The following is a 22,847-nucleotide window of genomic DNA, read 5'->3' as shown; positions in this document are numbered from 1 at the left end:
AAAAATCTCATTATCTTATGACGTCATAAGAGGTGTACATGATGTCAGTAATAATCCATATTTATCTTAATTGTTTACAAGATAAATGCTTAAGACGTTGGCGATACCTTATCTTCATTACCTGTTTTCATAATAAAAAAAAGTATCATCATGGATTATTATTGCGGTAAAGATAGCTTCTTTGTTTATGTAAACATGATATCTTTATCTTAATTACACGTGTATAAACATGATACCCTTATCTTAATTACCTGTTTAGAAACATGACACCTTATCTTTATGACTTGTTTACATATGATAAGATAAAGATGCGCCAGTGATGACGTCATTTGTTATGTCTCCCCATACCGGCTTACTTACTACTTTCGCAATAAGTCTGGGTCAAATTACAAAAACAGTTTTTTGTAACACATACACGATTTTCGCGTTTTTTCGACCTAAAATTAGGGACTGAAGTAGTCGTTTCCGACCGGCAGGCGAAAAAATGCAGCAGCGGGCGTAAAAGTATTTTTCGACCCAGTTGTAATTTTCTATTTGAAACAAAAATAAACAATAAGTTATTAAATACATTATCAATAAATCGATCATTAGTTAAATTTTCCTCATTTTTAAATTGATGAATATAACTAATTAGCATTTTTATAACTATAAAGTTGCAAGTTTAGACGCGTTCTTTTTATAGTATCATATATTTTCTCAATATACACATTTTAAGGTTAGGTATTCATACATCTGCACAAAATTTCACGTGATTACGACGTAATAATATCGCGATTCTCACGTGTTTATCACGTCAGTAATTGCGTGATTTTTTCCAAACGGGTGCGCGAGTGCGTCTTTGTGAACGCATGCGCGCGCGCATAACCGAACTTCAAAGCCTTTTTAGCGGGCACGAAATATTAAAAAACGCCCACTGCCTGCTTTCCAGGCGTTGTGAGTGCGTGTGTTAGTTTCTGTGTAGTGTGCAAATGTAAAATATCGACAGCGACTATAGTGCGATATTAATAAAAACACACACACACATCCATACGGACATTTTCCGAAAACACTTGATTTGAACTTTTAACACACCAAAAAGTATTTTCTAGAAGTTTTGAAGAAACTCAAAATTTCACTATTACAAAGCTTCCTCTAGGAGGAAGCAAAATGCTTCACTGTGGAGTTAGAAAAAAGAAAATTTTTTAAGCGAAAATAAAGTTTTACAATTTTTTAAAAATTAAAATTTTGGTTATACATTTAAAATTGTTAAAAATTAAACAAATTTTTAACATTTACAATTTTTTTAAACATTTTAAAAATTAAAAAAATTTCTAAATTGTTTAAAATATTAAAAATTTATAGATTTTATTGATCAAAAAGCCTTTTAACAGAGAGTGGAATAATGTACTATTTTACATGTATTAACATAAAATAATCACTGCTGAATATATTACTGTATGTTAAAAAATCTGAAATTTAAAAAAAACATAGATAATAAACCCTGTTGAAAATAAATACATATTTTTTGTACGTATCTTTAGTATGTACTAAAACATGTATTTATTTTCAATGGGGGATACTTATATGAAGTACGGTAAGATTACTATTTTACGTTAATAACACAACACACAAATTATTCTTTGTTTTTCTAAAATTTCTAAATCTTTAATATACTAGTAATATATGCACCAGTGCTTCAGTGACATGGAGGAAAACCTGAAGAAAATCCCACTTTGACTGCCTAATCACTGCTTACAAATAAATAATAAATATAATAATAATAAAGACTCACAGATGATTTTACTTCCTCCTCAACCGTACTTTCAGTTGATTCACCACCTGCATACTTTTTTTTTAAATCTGAATCTTTTTTGTCTTTTATGAGCTGCTTTTAGGGCATCTTCTTCAGATTCTGTAAAAGAAAGTAATAGTTGTATGCAGACGATGAAAAATGTATTGAATGAAATGAGAATAAGTACAGAATGGAAAATGATTACGTTTGGCATTTTTGATGAATATGTAGATCTCTATATGAGAACTGAAACTATATGACTTAAAAAAAATTCACTTGCTATATTGTTTCAATATCTTGAAACAAACTATAATGCAAAATTTGAGCTCTCTAGCTCTTATAGATTTTTAATGAGAGTAAGTCCAGCGTTGCAAATGATATTGATTGCTTTTTTCACAATTTCGTATTTGCTGTCATTTAAACACTATCAGACGTAGAAAACTAAAATTTTGCATAGTGATTTGTCTTAAGATATTGAAACAATGAAGCTAGTTAACTTCATCTTAAGGAATATAGTTTCAGTTTTCATGTACAGACCTATGTGCACATTTCATCGCCAAAGCCATGAAATTCAATGTGAGGCACCGAACAAAGTCAGATAATTCGAATCTATATTATCAATTATTTTGGAAGTAATTAAGCAAGAATTTGCACAAAAAAAACATACATATAGCTTTATTTATCTACCTTTGTTTAGTGCATCACATGAATATATAACTATGATATATCTTAAAATTTACTAACCTCCCAGACGATGAGTATAAAAGATATATATATATATATATATATATATATATATATATATATATATATATATATCATGGAGATGCAGCTATTGTACCACGTACAGCTCAACGACATAACCTTGATCTGAATACATCAGATACTGAAGTGGTAAACAAAATATATTTTATATATATTTAAATGTTTTATTTTAATAGGATACATAATTTTACAACTGTCATACAACATAAAAATTAAAAAAAAATTCAGAAGGTATTTATATTTTTTTTAAATATTATTTTTAAAATCCATGCATTAAACTTATAAACAAAATTTAACATTATAATTTATACTAATATTAATATATTGAAAAATTAATTGATTGTTATTGATAAAATTACTACAGTCGAATACTAAAATTAGAATATTGAACGCACATTTCTGAATTTTTGTCAAGAATTGACAAAATAAGTCACATTGAATCGTTTGGCATTTTTGACGTACATGTAGATCTCTATATCAGAACTAAAACTATATGACTCGGAACAAATTTTACTTACTATATTGTTTCAATATCTTGAAACAAACTGTCATGCAAAATTTGAGCTCTCTAGCTCTTATAGACTTTAAATGAGAGTAAGTCCAGCGTTGAAAATGATTTCGATTGCTTCTTTCACAATTTTGTATTTTGCTCTCAGTTAAAATCTGTTACACGTAGGAAGCTAAAATTTTGCATGATGATTTGTTTCAAGATATTAGAACTATAAAGCTAGTTGACTTAAGTTAAGTAATTTAGTTTTAGTTTTCATGTACAGACCTATGTGAATATTTTGTCGCCAAAGCCATGCAATTCAATGTAAGGTACCGAACAAAGTCAAATAATTAAAATCATTATAAGCAATTATTTTCTCTGTTACAATGCCGCTACCCTAAGCGGGTCTTGGGCGTTGTCGTCCAGATCGGACGGGTGGGTGCCTATCACCACTACACAGCGCGTCCTTAGGTTGCGGATAGAGGAACAGCCCCTGAGAAAGAGGTTAGCTGCGAATAAATTGAATAAGCAGCCGCGGACAGCCGATAGGAACAGGCGTGGGTGTGATGAGCCCACACTGTCGAACGCATTCATCTAGAAACACTACGCAAGCACCACAACAACAAAAACACTTCACATTATCTCTTATCTCTCAATCTATCTCTTTCATCACACATTACAAAAATGGGCAAAAATCCTGCTGCCGAGGAGGATGCGGGAGCGATGACAACTGCCCCGAAAGGGGATGTGTAGAATGATTCGTCACTTGGTCTTACGCGGTAACGATGCCAGCGAAGGCGCGCTGCCTTGCAGGGGGGCGTTAGGATGCGAGAATGAAACCGTAGTGTGTCTGACGACGAATTGACACTGTCCTCGTCAAAGTCGGAAAGCTCTGATACTTAGTTCTAGAGAGGTATGGGGGTTATCACCTCTAGAACGGTGGACTCACCTGCGATCGGAACAGGATCCGAAGCGCGCGGGTTTAACATAACATCATGGCTCAAAAAAATCAAATCCGAACCAAAAGGGACTTAAGGGTCGGAACTTGGAATGTTCGCAGTCTATACAGAGCAGGTGCGTTTAAAGAACTCGTAAAGGAAGCTGATAGGTACAATCTAGATTTGGTAGCAATACAGGAATCGCGGTGGCCAGATGGCGGAGTACTAGTATCGGGTAACTTCACGTACCTGTATGGGGCCGGGAGTGGGGGATCTCTAGGCACCGGATTTCTCATAAGCAAAAGCATCATACATTCGGTTAAAAGTTTCAAATCCGTCAATGATAGGCTCTCGTACATCATTATCGAAGGGGAATGGTATATATATGTATTTATTAATGTACACTGTCCTACGGAGGACAAAGAAGAAGAAGCTAAGGATCTCTATTACGAAACTTTAGAGCAGGTAATCGACCAGTTCGCGTCTTACGACACAAGAATAGTATTAGGCGATTTCAATGCTAAAATAGGTAGGGAGGAAATGTTTAGGCCTACTATAGGTAAGGAAAGCCTGCACGAAGCCAGCAATGATAACGGTATTAGGGTCATAAATTTCGCGGCGGCAAAAGATCTTATAATCTAAACTACGTGTTTTAAGCACAAGAACATACACAAGGCAACGTGGACATCGCCGGACGGGGCCACACAGAACCAAATTGATCATTTCCTCATTGAAAAAAGACGTCATACTAATGTTCTTGACGTAAGGGCTTACAGAGGGGCAGATAGTGACTCGGACCACTTCCTAGTAGTAGCCAAATTAAGAGCTAGACTAATAGCGAATCAAAATAGTAAGCGAGCAAACAAGGTAGAAAGCTTCGATATTGAGAAACTACGAGATAGAACAGAGCGAATTAGGTACCAGATAGAAATTAATAACAGGTTTCAGGCACTTGAAGAAGCAAACACATCGCCGGAGGGGAATGACGAACCGAATAGCTTATGGGGGGACATCGAAAAAACGGTAAAAGAGGCCGCGAACAAAGTACTGGGTAAAAAGAAAAAGCCAAAGAGCAAACCATGGTTTGATGAAGAGTGCGAACTCTGGTTTGAAAGGCGCAAAAAGGCTAAATTAGATAGCTTACAAAATAGAAGCGATAGGACCGTAAAAGAGTATTCTAACGTAAGGAAACAGACGAGCGCGATCTACAGAAATAAGAAGCGGGAGTATCAAAAGAATCTTATTAGGAGAATAGAAACTAACAGTAAGGAAAATAACCCCCGCGAAATGTACAGAGGGATTAACGCCATCAGAAAGGGTTTTAGGAGTAGAGCACAATTGATGAAGGACGAAAACAGGGACCTCGTAACAAATGACAACGAATTACTGTTGCTGTGGAAAAATTATTTCGATAAATTATTAAACATGCACGAAAATAGCGAAGAATTAGGGGACGAAATTCACACTGCTGAACCCCACGTGGAGGAACCGAGCTACCAAGAAGTATAGGCCGCGATTAAAAAACTAAAAAACAATAAAGCCGCGGGAAATGACTCTATACTAGCTGAGTTACTCAAATATGGGGGCGTCGAGCTCACTTTCAAAATCTATAAACTAGTATGTGCCATCTGGAAAAATGAAACAATACCCGAAAATTGGAAGGAATCTATCATTATACCGATTTGTAAAAAGGGGGATAAGACAGACTGCAATAACTATAGGGGTATTTCACTTTTAGTAACGTGCTACAAAGTTCTGTCAAACGTAATACAAGCTAGACTCACTCCATTCGCGGAAGATATAGTAGGAGATTATCAGTGTGGATTTTGGCGCAACAGATCGACGAGCGATCAAATGTTTACCATAAGACAGTTGTTAGAGAAAAAGTGGGAATTTTGCGAAACCATACACCAACTATTTATAGATTTTAAAAAAGCGTACGACTCTATTAAGCGAAGCAAAATGTATCAAATTCTAGTACTTCTCGGTGTACCGAAAAAACTCGTGAGATTAATTCAAATATGTCTGAACGGAAGCACGGGAAAGGTCCGAGTAGGCGGTAATGTATCAGAACCCTTCATGATACGCGATGGTTTAAAACAAGGGGATGGGCTCTCTACGGTGCTGTTCAACTTAACGTTAGAGTATGCCGTTAGAAAAATGCAGGTTAGCCAGCTGGGCGCAACGCTTAATGGAACAACGCAGATACTAGGCTACGCAGATGATTTGGATATACTGGGGGATTGTAGGGAAACGGTAGCAAGAAACGCGGAAATCCTCATAAAAGCGGTGGAGTATACAGGGTTAGAAGTGAGTGAATCAAAAACAAAGTACATGATTGTGGATAAGCTAGGCATCTGCAGAGGGGAGGAAGATCTCAGAGTTGGGAATTTTACTTTTGAAAAGGTTAGCGAATTCAGGTATCTGGGTACGACCATAAATGATAGAAACGAGATTAATGTCGAAATAAATAAGAGACTCCATTCGGGTAATGCTTGCTTCTACGCCGTGAGTAATTTACTTAAGTCGAGGCTGTTGTCTAAAAACGTTAAAATAAGAATATACAGGACAATAATACTGCCGGTGGTTCTGTACGGGTACGAAACGTGGGCTCTCACTAAGCAGGCGGACAACCGTTTTAGGGTATTTGAAAATAAAGTCTTGCGAAAAATATACGGGCCGCAGAAAGATGAGGAAACCGGGGAATGGAGGAGACTACACAATGATGAGTTACACAATCTGTACGCGTCACCAAATATTAACAGAATAATAAAATCGCGCATCTTTTTAGAAACATTTACAAATATATTCCAAATTTTCAGTATTTTTTTTAAGTTAGCAAATTTTACGAAATAGAAAACGAATATTTTTAGAAAATGCAGTTTGCTTTATAATTATCTTTATTATAAATTATTAACACCTTATATTGTTTAGGATGTTAATGTAGAAGAAATTTATGATGTAGATGTAGAAGATATAAGGTATGGTCCAACTGAAAGGAATTGGATAAGCGAAATATCTAAAATAATTCTGGACAATGAATTGAATAATATATATGGCAAGATCGGAAATTTGAAGGAGTTTCTTGAGCATAAAGATTTTCTTGGAAAAATCACGACAACAGTAAACAAAAGTAGAGGAGAAATTTTTTTATTGATTTTAAAATTTAGTATTTCAAATGAATTATCTTTCTCTGGCTTAGTAAATTTATTTAAACTCATTAATAGTATGTTTGAGACTCCTATATTACCAGATTCACGACATATAATTGATAAACTTGTAAATCCGAAAGAGGGTGTGGAACATCACGCTGTTTGTCAGAAATGTTCAGTATACTTAGGAAAAATTGGAGATATACCATCCAGTAGTATTTGTAATGTCTGCAATGCTAAAATTAATTTAAAGAATAATGCCGATTCAACCTGTTTTACGTTAATAGACCCGGCACAATAAATTTCGGATCTTATAAGTAATAATGAGGATTATTTTTATTATGTGACGAATGAAAGAATACATGCGCAAGGGTATATTAGTGATATTTATGATGGTAAAAATATACTGAATTTGTCAAATCCTTACCCAATGAAGAAAAAGGTAATTACGTTACTGCAGTATTTAATACTGACGGAGCACCAAAATTTAAGTGCTCTTCGTATTCTATTTGGCCACTGTATCTGATGATAAACGAACTACCAAAAGTAATTAGAACAAGTAAACTAATAGTATGTGGATTAATGTTTACTAATAAAAAACCAAACATGACAGTATTTTTAGATAAATTTGTAGATCTTGTTAATAAATGTCGAGTTCCTATTAAAATAAAAAATGAACAGCGTACTCTGAAGCTTTATGTACAGACTTGTTGTGTTGATGCTGTTGCCCGAGCTCCTGCTCAAGGATTAGTTCAGTACAATGGTAAATATGGATGTAATTGGTGCTTGCATCCCGGAGAATATCATGGAATTATGAAATATCCATTAATGAGTGCACCAATAGAACTTCGAAATCACGATGATACTGTGTCTCTCATGCTAGAAGCGGATCCAGAGAAACCTGTCTTTGGAGTAAAATACCCTTCACCTCTTCTTAATTTACCGAAATTCGACACCATCGAAGGGTTTACTCCTGATTATATGCACATGGCATTAGAAGGTGTTGCAAAACAATTAACTTGCTATCATGTGGATGTTTTGAGCGACGATGTTATTAAAGCACTTGATAACAAAATGATCATGATAACTGTTCCTCAGCAAGTTACTCGTTATTGTAGAAAATTAAGTTGTCGAAAAGATTGGAAGGCGCGGGAGTGGGAAAATTTTGTTTTGTACTACAGTATTGTTATTTTTCCATCCATCTTAAGCAGAAGAGCTATGCAACATTGGCTACTATTTGTGGAAGCATTATATATATTGTTAAAGGATAGGATTCACATCGACGAATTAAATAAAGCGGACGAAATGTTACATCAATTTGTAGCTGAAGTTCAAGAAATCTACAACGTTAAAGCCATGACATATAATGTACATATTTTGTTACATGCAAGCAAAAGTGTATTGAATTGGGGACCTTTATGGGCGAATTCTACGTTTAGCTTTGAATCGGCTAATCAACACCTCTTAAACGCTACTAAGTGTGCTAAAGGTGTATCACAGCAAGTTGTAAGGTTCATAAACATCTGCCACAGTTGTTCTGTAGTAGAAGCAAAAGTTATTCATCAAGCTGACGATGACATTGTAAGATATTGCAATGATATTCTTTTAAGACAAGTCCAAAGTGTTCATTTATCTAATAGTAACATATTATATGTCAATCGATCGGACGTTGATGATCAAATAATAACTTCATTACACTTATCTTCACATTCCAGTGAATTCTTCTACAAGATGGTTAAGAATCATTGTCTGTACGAATCACATTTTATATCAAAAACTCGTTCAAACAACTCATTTGCATTGCTGATAGACGGGAAATTTATACGCATTGTTGCCTTTATAGATAATATCTCGGATGGTATTGAATTGACAGTATGCAATTATGCACAGACTAAAAACTGTTTTACAAGGGCTTACAAAGTATGTCAAGTAATAGAAAGAATTCACGAAGAAAATACAGTAGTACCCACTAGTAGCATCGAGAAAATATTAGTTTATATGAATGTAGACAAAATAATATACTTATGTCCTATACCAAACTTATTACATTACTGAATAAATATGTCATGTGTAATTACTATAAGAGAGCGAGTAGAAAAGTGCAATGTCGGTGGCGATCGTGGTGCAACGACTGAGCGTCTGCCTTGCAAGACGGAGGTCCTCGGTTCTAGCCCGTGGTCCGTCACTTTTTCATTGCACTTTCACTCGTAACAGTCATATTGTAAATATTTTGATAAAATGCTATGAATATTTTTTATAATAAAATTTTTATAAAAGTGATTATAAAAGTAATTTTTTAATTTACTATATTATGACATAGGACACAAACTGACATTCATTCGGAGCAAGTATTACGATCAATAAATTTTAATTATATTTCTTTTGTTTATCCAATAATTAACTGAAAATTGTATTCATAGAATTATACCGGCTATGTTAATATTTTCTACGTTTGGCAACTATTGACAACGAATCAAAATCGTCTGAAACGCATAAAAAAACACAGTCTTAAGAGTAACTTTTTCCCCCCAGAACTTAGAATTTTTTCAGCTATGGAACTTAGTTATTTCGCGCACTTGGTCAGATGAGATTTTGTCATGAGATCTCATGTGAGATCTCACCTGAGATTTATCAATAGGGTTCTGAACAGGAAAATCCTAAACTTAGACGACTACTCAAACGAGATGCCAAAATACCTACAGAAAGATGTCGAAAATAAAACAAATAAGCAAGAAAAGAAGTTGAGTGAAGAAATGCTCTGGCATATCAAACTAGGGCATGCTTCTCTACAATATTTATTATTATTACAAAAATTAGAAGAAAAACTCAGAAGAATAAAATTTGATAAGTCCATCTCCGACTGTGAAATATGTGTCTTAGCAAAAATGGAAAACTTACCTTTCTCATAAGTCAGACTCAGAGCAACAAGACAATTAGAAAGTATACATACAGACACAATGGGGACAAGTAAGCCAGTCTCGTATCGAGGAGCAAACAAGTTCATTACAGTATTTGTAGATGATCACACAAGATTCGCCAAAGCATCAGAATAGATAATGGCACTAAATTTACTGGAGGTAAATTCTCAGAAGTTGTGAAAAGGGAAAAGATTAAAGGAGAGTTTGCAGCTACTTACACCCCGCAACATAATGGAACTGCTGAAAGGATTAACAAAACCATACAGTGGAAGTTCAGAGCACTCATGATAGACTCTGGTCTACCAAAGACCATGTGGATACTCGCTTTAAAAGCAGCAATCCATATCTACGATAGAACTCCACACGTCTAGCATATGCCAAGATACTTAATGCAGAAAGCAAGTTTTCAGAGAGAGCTATCCGTATAATCATGGTAGGTGTTGACGCGTGGGTAAAAGTTATTTTTTGATCAAGGTAGATCTTTCTGGAATACCCACGTTGCACGCTAAATTAATGGCGAACAACTGATATGTGAATAAGTTGAAACGTATATGAATGATGTTTAACACTTAAATTTATTCTAACAAATTCTATACTATGTACAAAGTGTCGCGGAGACCGAGAGGTCTTGAGAGTTCAGAGGTTACAATATTTCTGTTCTGGATCTGTCGGGTAGATGCTGCTGAGGACTAGCAATGCTGTAGTTGGAATAGGTAAAAGAGGGGATGGTGGCGGAGAAACGTGCCTTTTTCGTCAGCGAGAGGATTAGACCAGGTATGGAGTTTTTTGAGAGTATGAACCGTAGAGGGGTTCAGGTAGGCGGAGTAGTTCGGAGTTGTTATTGGGTACCAAATCCCCGTACTGCTATGGATAATGGCGCTGATCTTTTTATTAGGGTCGGAAAAACCCCAGCGACGGAGATATTTTATGATACCTAGAAATAACGGTTGGGAAAACCCAAATGGCGGTTAAACTTTATGCTACCTAGCCCGGTATACTATAAAGTGCGTCATAATGAGTGTTGCAAGGGGACAAGGTGTTTATCTCCTCTTATGTCGTTTGCAAAACTAATCTTAAACGACTGTTTAGGTATAAAATAATATAAAATTTATTCACAAGAAAATATAACTTTGGTGTAAATGATGTAGTACAGAATAAGTGTAGAAGCGTATAAGTATTGAGTGAGTATATATATGAATCACGGAGCCAACTAATGCGTCTGTACTCCGCGACTGTCTAGTCAGATCTCTCCTCGTCTGCTGGCGATCGGTAGTCCGTCGATCGCTGAATTTTTGAAGTGTCGGGAAGGGGTAGTTTAGGATACGCCTAAAAGAAATTTGAAGGAGCTGATTGGCTGGGAAAATTTGGAAATGAGGGTGCCGATTGGTTAGAAGAAAGTTCGTCGCGTTTGCGTTTTTGTCGAGAAAAAAATTGCGCATCTTGAGCGCACGTGTGAAAGCCGAGCGCGGACCGGTTGACCGATACAAAAAATCGTCCGTGTCATAAATCTGTAGATGCTCGAGAGCCGCGCAGGGACTGTCGATTCTACTATATAAAAACTGTGCGCGTCTGAGTGCATTGTCTTAGTCACGTAGGACGCGTGGGCTGTTGATTTATAGAGAAATGTGTGTGTTGTGTGTTGTATGTTTTGCGCAGTTAGTTGTATGTAATTATTTGCATAGATTTACAGAAAATTCTGTTGCAACGCAACAATGAGCGTCTGCGTGAGATTAAAGCGTAGCGTTTTACATGTAGGGACACAACAGTAGGATATTCTCAAACTGTTTTATGGCACCCAGATTCTCAGAGGTTCGTTACACCAAGACATGCAAGGTTCAATGAAAAACTGGTATATAAGGATGTATATAAATCTAACTTGAAAGAAAAATTAGAGACGTTAGAAATAACTTCAGAAGTTGAAACACAACCAGATATACCAGAAAAACGAAATTCAGAGAAAGAGAAAAGCAGAAGACAAAACTCAGAAGCATCAAAATCAAATAAACCAGAACCGGAAAAACGACCATGTCTAGAAAGAAAAGCCAAGACAAACAAACGAACTTGGACACATCTCAGAGAAGCAGTAGTCCAAGTAGAAAACACTATCGATCTGCGACAAGTATCGACCTACTCCAACCGGGGAAGATAGAGATACACACTCAGAAGAAGATGAACTTGGACCCATTTTTATGCACAAACGAACAGAGATCCACTCAGCTATAAAGGAGCTATTGAATCAGATAGCAAACATAAATGATCAGAAGCTATAAAACAAGAGTTAACATCTATGGAAGACAACAACAAACTACCTACAAAGGAAGATTAGTCGTGAGGGGATTCAAAGATCGAAAAGAGTATAAACTTAGATTTAGATTTTAGATTTAGATATGTTTTATTTTTGTACATTACGTTGTACATATTTACAAATAGAATAAAAGAAGTAGCATACATTTTTGTGGGAGTGTGCAACCCTACTGAAAAAAAGCAGATGACAATCAGCTGATTATTAGCTGATAATCTGCTGATAATCGTGTCAAAACGTCAGCTGATTATCAGGTGATATCAGCTTAATATTTTTATTTAAGCTGATAGTTACAAATATGCGTTTATATGAGATAAAATGTTAATTATAATCAGCTGATTATCAAGTGACAATCATCAAAAACTTTTTAACCTTCAGTATATTTTTTCGAAAATGTTTTAAATTAATAAAATTTATAAAATTCACATAATGAGGGCCAATACGGTTTTACCATCCAGATGATAACACCAAAACACTGTCTGTGAGCTACAAAATTTTTATTTTTTAATAATTTGATTTAACAAACATTTTTTGCTAGAGAAATAGGGAAAATAATCACTCGATAATTGTAGTTTATTGCACTTTTGTAGTTTCTTTCGACCAGCCCTTCCCTACAACGCGGTAGCTGTAGTGCCACCGCGCACAATTTAGCCACGGAGGGCTTATGCTAGCACGCTGACACACGAGCTGCGCTCGCGCAGCATACGGGAGGCCCAGGTCCAGTCCGCTGACGTCTCTCTCTCTCTCTCTCTCTCTCTCTCTCTCTCTCTCTCTCTCTCTCTCTCTCTCTCAGCCTGTCCCTCATGTGCAGACCACAACAACGCCAAGGATGCCAAAGTGAATACTCCCAAACAACAGCAGCCAGTGAATAAGAAGACGAGGTCAGCACCACCATCAGCCAACACATAGAGAAATCCCTCACCAACCCGCTCGGCCGGAGTAACAACACCTACGCCGTCCGTTGAGGCCGCCTTGAGGGACATTCGCGGAGCTCTCGAAGATATACGTAATGCTCAAATGGAGGCCCTCAAGACCCAGAACATGGTGTCGGAGAGGATTTCTAAAATTGAGCAGCGTCTGGGCCCGCTGGAGAAGCGACTTAAGGCCCTCGATGAGCTGCCTGCACTCAAAATTCGCATACACAATGCTGAGTCCACCATCACCGAGTGGCAGGCACAAATCCAAGATGTCATCGAGGAGCCCGACAATGCAGCAGGACAACGGCAGCACTGTGCCCAACACTGCGGAGATTTGCAGCCTACGCAGTGAATTGGCTGAGGTCAAGAGGCGCCAGGAGCAGACCTCGAACACTGTGGTCGTTGTCACGGGTTTGCACTATACCCGTGAAACCTCGCTGTACCTCCTCGCTTTCTCAGGTTATGAACGCGCTTGACCCCACGGTCCTCAGAAGAGACATAGCATCCGTCAGGACCATGGGGAGGCTTGATGCTACAAACAGCTCCGCTAGGGATGACGGCAGACTGCCACCACTAGCCGTCACCCTATCTTCAAGTGCGCTTGCACGCTCGATCGTCGTAGCCAAAGCCCGGAAACGCAAGCTACACACTAGCGAGTTGGACGCTACCTTGCTGGAGGAGGCTAAAGCTCTGAGTTCTGACCATCAAGGGCTCATAAACATCAATGAGCTGCTCCCCTCAGACGTCCATAAGCTGCGTACAAGGGCTAGGCTGGATGCCAAGAGGAGGCAGGGCTGCCGAACTTTCGTCAGAGATGGGAGACTCTACATGCGCTGTAACGATGACAGCGAGCGTGCTACCATCATCACCACCGACGCCGAGCTCGAGACTTTTTTAGCCCGGTTTCCACCCGCTGCCAACATCGTTCAACACTGAGGCTACAACACACACACACACACACACACACATCATTCCACCACACCCACCATCAAGCTCATCTGCCACGTCTTCATCCAGTTCTAAGGTATCTCTATCCGAAGGTCTACGAGTCTGTCATCTTAATGCGAACTCGCTTACGGGTCACATTGAGATGATCAGGCTTTTCTTATCCACTCGCTCTCCATTCCACGCAATAGCTGTTACTGAGACCTGGTTGAGCGACAAGGTAACGTCCATCCCTTCACTGGACCGACAATCTACTGTACAGACAAGACAGAAACAGAAACGGAGGAGATGTGGCCCTCTACACACATAAATCACTGATAGTTAGCGTTATTTCATCATCTGACGGTGAATGGTCTGGCAAGCCAGGCAAGCCTGAATATCTCTTCTGTGAGGTATCGGCAAAGGGAGTCTTCCTATTTTTCGTGTATCGTCACCTCATGCTCCATTCTTCCAAGGCTCTAACTTCATAGACCAGCTAACAACCCACATGCACAACTATTCCACGAAGGTTATAATGGGAGATTTCAACTCTGACCAACTTTCTTCATCTCAAGATGCCAAATTCAAATTCATCAAGTCCTTCATTGATGAAAACTCCCTTTCATCTGTTCCCTATAGTGCCACGCACCACAAACAGGGTTCTGATACCTGCTGTCATACTGGAAGACAAACTCACCTTTCATCAACGGACATGACCTTATCACGGCCACTCTCGACGTACAGATTCGGATGCGAGGATACCGTCGAGCAACAACCGCGTCGTCGAGGAACTTCGGCTTCCGCCGCGACAGCGTGGCTCGCGCGCCTTTGTTCGGAGACTGCGACGCGACACGCGGGATCGGAGGTGAACGCGAGAATGAGAGAGAGAGAGAGAGAGAGAGAGAGAGAGAGAGAGAGAGAGAGAGAGAGAGAGAATGCGTAGAGATTTTGTAATAGATCGGAGGACGGGTGAGAGAATAAAGTGCTGTAAATAGAGAACTCGACAGTTATAAATTCCGATTACCCCCTTGCAAACCCGAGCGAGGGATAGAGGATTCGGCGGAACATCCTCCGAGAAAACGCGGAGAAAACGTATAAAAATTAGTTGGGCGGGCCTTCGGGTCTCGTGGGAGACTTTCAAATTTCCCCGAGTTTGGCCACGTCACAGAGTTCAGCACCATAACGGAATCGGATGTGTTGGCTGCAGTATCGCACTTCGACACTCAGGCCAGGAGAAGCGACGGAATCCCTCAGGTTGTCATCTCAAAAGCATTGCCAGTTCTCGCTCCCCTAATAAGTCATATTTTCAACCTGTCTCTGAGCGAACCCTGTTTCCCATGTACCTGGAAATTGTCGCTTGTGCGTGCACTCAACAAAGTCAGTTCACCAACAGCCCTGACTGACTACCGTCCGATTTCACTTCTCTGCTTTCTCGCCAAGGCCCTGGAGTGGCTGATTCACAGGCAAGTCTCACAATACCTTGAATCAAGGCTCTTACTAGACAACTTTCAAACAGGCTTCCGCACTGGCCACAGCACTCAGTCTGGCCTAATTAAGCTAACTGATGATGTCAGGGATAAACAAAAAGAAAGTGACGCTTCTCCTTCTCTTTGACTTTAGCAAGGCGTTTGACACTGTATGTCACGTCCGGCTCCTGAGAAAGCTATCCACCTTCGGCCTCCTATCTCACTAGGAGAGAGCAGGTCGTCGTTGGTGACAATAGCAAGCGTTCCTCTCCGCGGCACCTTAACATCGGTGTCCCGCAGGGCTCCGTCTTAGGTCCCTTGCTGTTCGCATTGTACATCAACGACATCGGTTTCTGCCTTGATTCCGATGTTTCCCATCTTATCTATGCGGATGACTTGCAAATTTACAGTCAATGCCACCTCGAGGAGTTCGATTCTTTATCAAACAAGATGAGTGCTAATGCCGAGATGATAATGGGCTGGGCTGCGCAAAACAGGCTTAAACTCAATGTTAATAAAACCAAAGCAATTGGCCTGGGCTCCCCTTACTACATAAATTTACTTCCCTTAACAGCTAACACTTTCATTAATATGGGGGGTGTCCAGGTCAGCTTTGAATCCTCTGTGCGTAATCTGGGATTGGTGCTTGACTCTAAACTCACGTGGAAGGAGCACGTTACACAAGTGTGTAAGCGTGCTCATTCGCTAATATACAGGCTCTACTTTTTCAGAAAGAGTACCAATCTCAGGTTGCGCAAGCATTTTGTGCAAGCGCTCCTATTTCCGATCATCTACTACTGTTCTCTTGTATACTGTGACCTGACGCAGGAACTCGACTTAAAACTACAGAGGCTCGTGAATACAGGAATTCGGTACATCTATGGTGTAAGGAGAGATGAGCACATCTCCCCGTACAGGCGGGAGCTGCAGTGGCTAACCACTGCCGAACGCAGAAAGTACTTCACAGCTTGTTTCCTACGTAAAATGTTTAATTCGGTCGTACCATCATACGTACTGGCCTTTTTTTGACTTCCGCGTCACACTCCGGCCTGTGAGGGCCTCGTTCCATATCAGCGCTTCATACTTATGGAATAACCTGCCATCACACATCAGAAACACTTCATCCACCGTCACTTTCAGAAAACTCGCTAAGGAACACTTTTTTCAACTCGAAAAAACATAACCCGTATACACTTCACGCACGCGTACACACCTACTTTCTCGCTCATTCCACCTTCACTATCCCTATACTCTCACACTTTACATAATCTAAACATACCTCAATCTTATTTCTTTTCTTACTTTGTAATGCTGTAAAGTTACAATCGTACAATATAATGTACGCAAAATAAAACTAATTAATCTAATCTAATCTAATCTAATCTAATCTAATCTCTCTCTCTCTCTCTCTCTCTCTCTCTCTCTCTCTCTCTCTCTCTCTCTCTCTCGCTCTCCATGAAAGCCACACTCATATGCTGCACTCCAACGCCCTGGCCGCAAGCTCTTCGAACCGTCTTGCTCGGCCTGAGGACGACTTTCAAGGAAGATCTGCATGCATCGCCCGCCGAGATGCTCTTCGGCATCACTCTCCGCGTCCCTGGCGACTTTTTTGTTTTACCGAACCATCCGGACGTCAATGCACCTGTCATCGTCTCCGAACTACGCGCCTTGATGAACATGATCCGTACTGTCCCTGCTGTACAAAAATGTCATAATATTATTATGACCGAGAAAAGGAAAGGGCAATGTTATGACCGAGCCTGAACGTTGCGCGATTCGAACACCATGAAACGCGCATAGCTACCCTTAGCAACGAGATCAACGACGTCGCGGATGTTGTTGTTTAGTTAGAGTCTGATCGTGACAGCTGATGAGTTGAGACGTGCGATCTGAATAAAGAGTTTGTGTTCCTTTTCGTAAATACGTGTTCTTTCATTTACGCCCGTACCTGGTCATAACAATATATTCTTCAACCCCCGGGTGCATTCGATATGGTTACAATGTTTCCCACGGTTGATGATTGCTTTATGCTTTCGTGTTATCGCCAAAACGGCGGTCGATGTTACTTCATAATTACGCCACAATTAGTCGCGAGGACGCGATTTACCTTCAATAATACGCGAATCTTTCTGTGCTTCAAAACACGACTTCTAAATTCGATTAACGACTTTTAATAATCACGCAACTTCTCAATATTCTACAAAACAACCGATTCAACAGTTTATTCAGTACTTCTCCGCGATATTCACACTTCAGTGATCCAAAATGGCGGTGGCGTCCTTCTAACCGACGCGGCTCGACCAAGATGGCGTAGGCCCGTTGTGACGCAATAATAGGAGGAAGGAATCCTCGGTCGCAATTGCCTCACGCCGGCGCTATTCAGAGTTTTCTCTGATACGTTGTCGCTATCTGCTTCGCGTTTCGGATTTGCGAGTCTATCATTTCTCTACAATTATTTCTGATATATATTTTAATAAAATTCAGGATGCTTGTGAAAAGTGTGAAGGTAAATTACACTTAAAAAAATTAGATATCAATAACATACTTTGTGTTGACATTGAAGATACTCAAAACCATACAGTTGATAATAAAAATACCGTAGCATTGGATAAACTCATTTCTACAATAATTATAAATGAGAAAACTTTGATATTAATAGGAGTTGTTGCTTTTCAAGAAGCTATCCGACAGGTTGATACAAGACATTACATTGCTTATTGTAGAAGTATTGAAAATTCTTGGTATGAATACAATAATTCAAGTATCAAAAATGGAGCACCAAAAGTAAAAGATAATTTACAGTTGAATCTAGCTTTACTATTTTACACAGAAATTGATATTCAAAAAATTACAGTGTAAGGACAAAAAAAAAGTTCACAACTATATTTTAATCTAGCACCTAAGGCAACAGGCTTCAGTACAGGCATTAAGTTTGGACAACAGAATAGTACAGGTTTTATTCCATTGCCTAAAATGGATGAGGGTCCCACTTATCAGTACGTTCCTTGTAACGTGGCGGATGCTCACTGGGATGGAGGGCCCAGCGAACAACTCCCGAACACCAACGTTGACAATAAAAGAATAATCCGGCTGAATTTATTAATAACAGGGCGCCAGGCCGAACTACACTTTGCCCGCGACACAATACTCTCGTCTTCTACCGCGGCTGTGAAACTCTTTCCCTCGCGAGGAGGTTCCGATGACGAACACAAAGTATTTCGGGTGATACTCTCGGTCTTACGACTATGCGAAATAGCGGGTGATTAGGGACTAAACAACACCTTGCTCGATATTTAAGTACTAAAGTAAGAAAGAATTTTTATTTACTCTTTTTCTGACCACAAATTATACAACTCAACTTCTAATAGAATGCGTTAATTCCGACTATCAAACTCACTCTCACTCACACAATTTTCGTCGCGCCGCGTACTTCGAAATTCTCTCGCGCCACGTGGCATCAAAGAATGCTCGTTCCCGGCGGCCACTAGCTTCACTACGAGTCCTCGACACCATGAGTCTTACTAACCTGGCTACCAATTTCCGCACCACAACTGTTACTTCCTCTCCTCCTGATGATGTCTCGTACTCTAAGAAAAGCGAACTCGCGAAGAACTCTCTCGTGCAGTTAATCAAAACCGGGGGGATCCACTCCAGGTTTCGTGCTCGTTGCCGTCCGGAACTACAATCCGCGTCGCGGGTCTCTGCGCCACAAGGACCTCATCGAGCCTGTCGATAATCGATATTTCTCGCACACAGGCGACTAAACAGGCGTCGATACAGAAGTCAATACGCGCGCGATTCGAACCGCGACTCATTCTCTCACTCTCTCACGCCCTTGTTTTCACCATATCTCTGGCTCTGAGCCGCGTACAACGGCGCCAGTATGAACTGGGCTTATGCCCTCTACACATTTATCTCAGATGTTAGCAGGCGCGCCTCCACCGGTTGCCAATCGGGTCTTCTCCCTCCACTCCAAAGCAGTCGGGCCTCGGCATACGTATAGCTATACACTCGGCGCGCGCGCGCAGCCTCCCCCTCTCCGCACTGCCGACTCTCCAGCGCTGCTGCCTCGTGGTCTCGGCGCGCTTGCTTCCGTTGGCGGGAGTCAAAGCAGCGCTGCACGGATCCGGGAGTTGCCGCACTGGTCAGTCGAGTGTGCGATTGCGTCGTCTGCTCCGGTGACTGACGTGCGATGAAGCTGCTGGCCACGACTCCTCTCTCCTCTCGTTACTACTACAATCACCCAAAATATTAGCAATTACTGCCATTGGGGCGACTCCAGTAACGAGAGCGAGGCGAGGATTCTGTGCACAGTGAAGACGAGCTAGTCTGGTCACATCCTATCACTCAAGAAATCGAAGGACCAACTCCTCCAGGATTAAGAGAGGTGCAGACACGGGGCTATATTTCTAATGTTAGAAAAGAGACTGAAGCAGAAAAGGCTGGTGGATTTGGAGCCAATATTGCTTGTTTGAGAGCATTACAAGAGGCCATGGCTAGTCTGTATCATAATCCTTCAAAACCGTCAGAAGAAGTTCCAACTACATGATGTTAAAAATTGACTAGAATGTTAAATAAGGACAGTGATAAGACAATATCAGCAAAATATTTGTTTTACATCTTGGGGTATTATCATTCATATCCAAAGCTATCCATATATTGGTTCAATTGAAGTAAGATTACTATGTGTATTTACATTATTTATTACTAAAATATATCTGGTGATAAGTTTACAATTTTGTGTACAAGACAATTTTTAATTACTGATTTAGCTGAAACAAAAACGAAATATGAGTATCTATGTGTAGATTATTTTTATCATCAGTGTATAATAATTTAATAATATAATACCTGTTGATGCATTTTTGAGTATAGCTGCTTTGTAAGCATTAAGTCCATTGGCATTAGTCATTGTTATATCCGCACCTCTTGTCAAAAGTTCATAACAAACATCTGGATGATCACCTTGCGCTCCATAAATCAAAGGTGTGTTTCTCTCCTGCATAAAATCAACAATGTATCATACTATTTTATTATTAACTTTTTCATAAATGTACAATTAAATTGAATATGAAAATATGTATATATTAAGCATTTATAAAATAGAACAATTATTTCTCTAATAAAATTTATAAAAAAAAATACAACTTACATCTTCACTTGCATTAGGATCAGCACCATAATTCAAGAGCAACTTTACAACATCATGATGTCCATAAGCTGCAGCTAGATGCAAAGGTGATTGACCATGAGATCCTTTGTAGTTTTTATCTGCTAAATGTTTGTACTCCAAATTATTAGCTTTATTGGACTTTTGATGGGCTTCTTGAGACAAATAATGCACAAACAATTCCTAAAATAAAAGAATAATTAAAGATTAGACGTAATATCAAGTCAATACATTTTGCGTATTCACTTCTTAGTGAACGTATTGAACTTATCTATAAAAGAATCTTACAGTTTCTTTTGCTACTAAAAACAGACAATCTTGACCAATAGCTTCTACTTGTGGAGAACTTTTCATAATAGTTTTTACCCTAGATAAGTATGCACTTCCAATAAATTACACATTCGAGTTTGCACTTTGGAGGTGAGTCTAAGAGGTTAGGTTGCACAGAAAACATGAGCACATGTATATCCGCCTTATCCAGCCGACTGCCGACTAGACGAGCTGAACTAGCTTAACTTAATTAATTTATAACTTAACTTATAAGCCGAATTATGTAAAAACAAGCTTATTTGCATAATCCGCAATTAATTTGCAAACGATTGGTGTTAGTTTCATCCCCAAGCTATGTAGCACCTGACGAATAATTCGTGAATATAGGGATTCTCGGGACTCGAAAGGTTTTTTATTTTTTATAAATAAACTAAGGCTCCCACAATTTTTGGACTTGCATTTGCAAACTTTGCAAATGATTCCGCAATTATAGAAATTTTTTTTATATCGATTCGCGAAAGTCAATCGTACAGTTCACGGAGCTCGCGGCTGCTATATGCTCGCGGCTCGGCGCTTACCTACTCGTACAAATCGACGCTCCTAACGAAGATTCGCACGCGTTTCGGGACAACCGCGAACGCCAGCACCGAAAGTTATTTTGTGACGAAAACAAGAATGAAATTAGGGCTTATAACGAAGGATCGCACGAAAACCGAGATTGTCGCGATGACTAGCTCGCTAAGAAACATTTGCATCGAATAGTAGTACGTGTTGCGAGCTCGCAACGAAAACGAAAACTCTCTGTCTTCCATGCGGCGAAAACTAACTCCAAAACCGGGTTTCAGACGAAGAGAAGCACGCTCTGTCGTCTATGCGGCTAAGAATAGCGCGTGAACCAAGTCGCGCCGAATTCTAGTACGCTCGCCTGTAATCGTAAACACATGGGCCACATTTACGAGGGTCGCTACGAGACTCAAAGGGTTTTCCCTATTTTCACATTGCAAACGTCGCATTATACACAAAACTTTGTAGAACACTTTTTAATATGCAAAAAATACCGATTTAAATGAAATTTAAATATTTATCTGGAATCTTAAGTTCCTGATATTGTATTTGGCGCGTGTAGAATAAGGTGGAGCCGAATTAAAATAACTTCTCACAAGAATTTTGAGAATCGAGAAAGACGACTTTATTTCAACGACTTATGGGCTTATAATTAAGAAGCGACTAGATTGTTCGGCGGCCGAGCCCAGAATGACGAACGGATGCGCGCTAGCCGTTCGCCACGGCGTGGCGTCGACCTGGTGGCGCTCTCAGTTCGATGACGGCCAGACTTGTTACTTGAAGTCGGGCCTGGGCTGGAGCGTCTGCTTGCGCCGGCGCTGATGCTGCCCAGGGGCCTTATTGTCTAAGCGTCTTGAGCTACATAGCCGACACAGCGACGTACGACACAGAGACAGTCATGAGTCAAATGATGCTACTGATCATGCGCAAGTAATGTTTTTAGTTTTAGTAGTAAAACGTTTTCAATTTGAATTAAATAACAACTTAGTATTCCATGAAAATAATTTTTAAATATTTTTATAATTGATAATTTACAATTTGTCATTTAGATAATGAAGTAGTTATTGTGATTAAATTATGTTGAATATAAATGTTTTGTACATACATACAATTACTTATTATCAAATTTTACAAATAATTATAAAAAAATAAACAATAATAATAAATTATGTAATAAAGTAATAAATTAATTAATAAAGC

At 39.3% G+C, this 22,847-nt stretch overlaps 2 protein-coding genes across 13 annotated transcripts in view; both read right to left on the bottom strand.

Annotated features, from left to right (window-relative positions):
• LOC116416688 overlaps window positions 1–4,018 on the bottom strand; it is a 31,069-nt gene extending 27,051 nt beyond the window's left edge. Inside the window, exons 1-3 of one of the 7 annotated variants that reach the window (XR_004227031.2) lie at window positions 3,803–3,817; window positions 2,620–2,657; window positions 1,772–1,882 (exon numbers count right to left, since the gene is read on the bottom strand). Coding sequence is in view for 2 of the 7 variants with exons in the window: in XM_031925889.2 (XP_031781749.1) it covers window positions 1,772–1,818; window positions 2,620–2,632 (60 nt within the window). In the remaining 5 variants the exon portion in view is untranslated. Of the gene's footprint in view, window positions 1–1,771; window positions 1,892–2,515; window positions 2,571–2,619; window positions 2,658–3,311; window positions 3,467–3,802; window positions 3,818–3,975 lie in introns of those variants that run through there. The other 6 variants (XR_004227027.2, XR_004227030.2, XM_031925889.2 and 3 more) reach the window with 6 other exon arrangements.
• Window positions 4,019–20,300: 16,282 nt separating this feature from the next.
• The window catches only part of LOC100678923 (G kinase-anchoring protein 1), a 110,142-nt gene continuing 107,595 nt past the window's right edge, over window positions 20,301–22,847 (bottom strand). For all 6 annotated transcript variants that reach the window (XM_031925881.2, XM_031925882.2, XM_031925883.2 and 3 more), the window contains 3 exons: window positions 20,796–20,996; window positions 20,495–20,642; window positions 20,301–20,415 (listed from right to left, as the gene is read on the bottom strand). In XM_031925881.2, coding sequence (XP_031781741.1) covers window positions 20,351–20,415; window positions 20,495–20,642; window positions 20,796–20,996 — 414 coding nt within the window. In that variant the 3' untranslated portion in view covers window positions 20,301–20,350. The remainder of the gene's footprint in view (window positions 20,416–20,494; window positions 20,643–20,795; window positions 20,997–22,847) is intronic.

This window comes from Nasonia vitripennis (assembly GCF_009193385.2).
Source record: "Nasonia vitripennis strain AsymCx chromosome 3 unlocalized genomic scaffold, Nvit_psr_1.1 chr3_random0005, whole genome shotgun sequence".
NCBI classification, from domain to species: Eukaryota; Metazoa; Arthropoda; class Insecta; order Hymenoptera; family Pteromalidae; genus Nasonia; species Nasonia vitripennis.
Note: the sequence above shows the minus strand (reverse complement) of the source record. Positions and strands in the feature narration are given on the sequence as shown.